The sequence below is a fragment of the Carlito syrichta genome, unplaced genomic scaffold (assembly GCF_000164805.1).
Source record: "Carlito syrichta isolate Samal-C Ts95f unplaced genomic scaffold, Tarsius_syrichta-2.0.1 Scaffold306686, whole genome shotgun sequence".
NCBI lineage: Eukaryota > Metazoa > Chordata > Mammalia > Primates > Tarsiidae > Carlito > Carlito syrichta.
This window is the reverse complement of record NW_007250782.1, coordinates 283,769-287,176: the sequence shown is the minus strand read 5'-3', so window position 1 is coordinate 287,176 and position 3,408 is coordinate 283,769. Positions and strand designations below refer to the sequence as shown.

At 49.4% G+C, this 3,408-nt stretch overlaps 1 protein-coding gene across 1 annotated transcript in view; it reads right to left on the bottom strand.

The window, feature by feature from the left end:
- PRSS41 (protease, serine 41) overlaps positions 1 to 3,408 on the bottom strand; it is a 12,135-nt gene that overhangs the window by 7,971 nt on the left and 756 nt on the right. The window contains exons 2-3 of the mRNA XM_021715125.1: positions 3,122 to 3,287; positions 2,083 to 2,366 (exon numbers count right to left, since the gene is read on the bottom strand). Of these exons, the coding sequence (XP_021570800.1) occupies positions 2,083 to 2,366; positions 3,122 to 3,287 (450 nt within the window). The remainder of the gene's footprint in view (positions 1 to 2,082; positions 2,367 to 3,121; positions 3,288 to 3,408) is intronic.

Genomic DNA, 3,408 nt, shown 5'->3' with positions numbered 1-3,408 from the left:
AGAAGGTAGAGATGAGGTCTCACTGCCCAGGCGGGTCTCGAACCTGCGGGGCTCAGGCAATCTACTCACCTCAGCCTTCCAAAGGCGTGGGATTACAGGCTGAGCCACCAAGCCCGGTTGAGATTACATTTTAAGAGAACGAAAACTGAAATTAGATAGTGGTAATGGTCGTATAACTTTGTAAATATAGTCATGAGCCATATAGTGATATTTTGGCCAACGAAAGATCACATATAAGATGGTGGTCCCATAAGATTATAATGGAGCAGAAAAATTCCTATTGCCTAGTGACATCTTGGTGATCGTGATCCTGTGCAGGCCGAGGTTAATGTGTGGTTTAACAAAAGTTTTAAAAGTAAAAAATAAAAATGGAAATAATGAAAATATTGCATACAGCTCTACAATGTGTTTGTTTTAAGCTAATTATTATAACAAAAGAGTAACAGTAAAACAATTTAAAAGTCTATAAAGTAAAAAATTTACAGTGACTTACTGAAGGAAAAAATGTTTTATTTTTTAAAATTTATTTTATTTTATTTTTTTTTTGAGTTGGAGTCTCACTCTGTCGCCCAGACTGGAGTGCAGTGGCTGCTCCCGGCCACCGCAGCCTCGACCTGCTGGGCTCCGGTGATCCTTCTGCCTCAGCCTCCAAGTAGCCAGAATTACAGGCGTGTGCTACCACACCCGGCTAATTTTTTGATTTATTGTAGAGATAAGGTCTCACCTGCCCAGGCGGGTCTCAAACCTGCGGGCTCAGGCAATCCACTCACCTCAGACTCCCAAAGGCACGGGATTACAGGCTGAGCCACCGAGGCCAGCTGGAAAAAATGTTTTAAATTAAAATGTTTTAAATTAAATGTTTTAAATAAATTTGACATGCAAATTCGTGAAGTGTTCCATATTTTAAAAATAAGTAAATAGGTCGGGCTCGGTGGCTCAGCCTGTAATCCCACACTTTGGAAGGCTGAGGTGAGTGGATTGCCTGAGCCCGCGGGTTCAAGACCCACCTGGGCAACTTGGCGAGACCTCATCTCTACAATAAATCAAAAAATTAGCCGGGCGTGGTAGCGCGCGCCTGTAGTTCCAGCTACTTGGAAGGCTGAGGCGGAAGGATCACCGGAGCCCAGCAGGTCGAGGCTGCGGCGGCCAGGAGCGGCCGCTGTACTCCAGTCTGGGCGACAGAGTGAGACTCCAACTCAAAAATAAATAAATAAATAAATAAATAAATAAAATTTAGTGCAGTCTATGTGCACAATGTTTATAAAGTCTACTGTAGTGTATGGTAAAGTCCTAGGCCTTTACATTCACTCACCATCTCACCCAGACCAACACCCAGTCCTGCAAGTTCCATTCATGCTAAGTACCCTATATAGATGGGCCATTTTTAGACTTTTATACTGTATTCTTACTGTGCCATTTCTATGTTTAGATATGCTTAGATACACAAATACTTATCATTGTGTGACAATTGCCTACAGTACTCAAACAGTCACATGCTGCACAGGTTTATAGCCCAGGAGTAATAGGCTATACCACACAGACTGAGTGTGGAGCAGGCTGTGCCATCAAGGTTTGTGTTAGGTCACTCTATGTTGGTCCCACAATGATACAATCCCCTAATGATGCATTTCTCAGAATATATCCCTGTCATTAAGCAGTTCTTGACTATAAAGTGCAGATCATTGAATTGTATATTTTAAAATTGTATATTTTACACCTGAACATTTTATGGTTTGTGATTTTCAACTTTAAAAAGTCAGTGCCTGAGGTCTTTGTCACCCAGCCCTCCAGAACCCCCCTACCCTTGAAGGCCTGAGCCAAGCTAGCCTCCCTCTCAAACTCTCCTTCAGGTCTCCATGGTCTCCAGAAGGGAGAGAACTGAGTGTCTGGTTCCTGCTCTTGCAAGCAGGAGCAAGAGTAGAAAAGCAGGTGAGGAGAGCGTACTGTGCAGGCCAGCAAGAGGGACTGAGGCTGTCCCCCCATACTAAGGAAGAGCCACTGTGTCTGCATGGTAGAAACAGGGGTGGAGGGTAATACCCATCCTGACCCTCCATTCCCCCACCCTCCTGTCCCCAGCCTCACCGTGTTGTTCATTGAGTACTCCCCAGCCAGTCACCCAGCAGTCAGGCCGGTGCTTGAACATGAAGGTAGAGGACAGGACACAAATGGGCTTGATGTTCTTGTTATAAGTGACAGAGGAGGCCAGCCCAATTAGTGCAATATCATTGGCTGGAAGTCCAGTGTAGTGGGGATGCACAATGATATTCTGCACCCTGTAACGACTGGCATAGGCCCACGGGTTCCAGAAAGATGGCTTGAAAGTCAGCTCACCAAACTGAACTTTCCACTGGGAGGGATCACGGTTCCTGGCAAAGAAGAAGAGAGCAGTCAGGGGCCTGGAAGGAGGGTTGGTCCCCTGAGCATGGCAGGGGCCCAATCCATGAGGTGTGACTGTAGGATTGCTACTACTTGCTCATTCTGGATGCCATTAGCAGGTCCTTGTCAGGGCCCAAGAGCCTCCTGCAGAAATGGGAGAGCCCAGCAAGGCCACAACCAAAGTCCCAGAACCTGGGACCTGTGGTGGTGGAGCAGGAGGGTGGAGTCTTGCCACCTCCCAGAGCTGTCCTAAGGATACTTGAATTGAGCCAGTCCTCCAGGGGGACTCCTATGCAGTCCCAAAGAGGAGCAAGTGAGTGCACCAGTGGTAATGAGGGGTGCTCCGCAGGATGGCGTCAACACCGCTCTTAGGGGTGCTTGCCACAGGCCAGCTTGGTACCCCACAGGTACCTCACCTCAGCTCAGTCCTCCTCACCTGTGTTGCACATCCACCAGCAGGTAGAATAAGGGTGGTACAAAGGGTGGTTGGGTTGAAATAAAATGGGAGAATACCCAAGTGTGGGGAAACATGCTGGAAGAAGATTCTGGAAGAACTTGAACAGGGTGCCTCCAAGGTCACCAAAAGGAACTTGCATAGGTGTGACTGGATGCAGCGGGGCCTGGGGTTCAGGAGAATGTCAGGTCGCATCGGCGTGCAACTTGCGAATCCAGGTGAGGGATCGGACATTGGCAGAGGTCACAGGACACTGCTGCCCCCACCCACCCCTGCCACCCCAGGACTCACTTATTGAAGCAGTGTGCAGCCGAGAGCACCCAACGGTGACTGAGCAGGCTGCCTCCACACAGGGGGATTTTCTGAAAGTGCAGACTGGCCTGCCACGGCCAATGCCCGCTCCGGGACTGCACTCCGCCCATCACCAGCGCGTGGATATCCCGGTGGCCACAGGGCTCTGGGATGGGCAGACAGACCTGCGGCTGAGCAGCAGGACAGGCTCACCCGTCCAGCCCCGTCCTCCGGGTGCGCGTGGGGAGGGGCCCCGGGGAAAGGCACGCCCACCCAGCTCTCGGCTG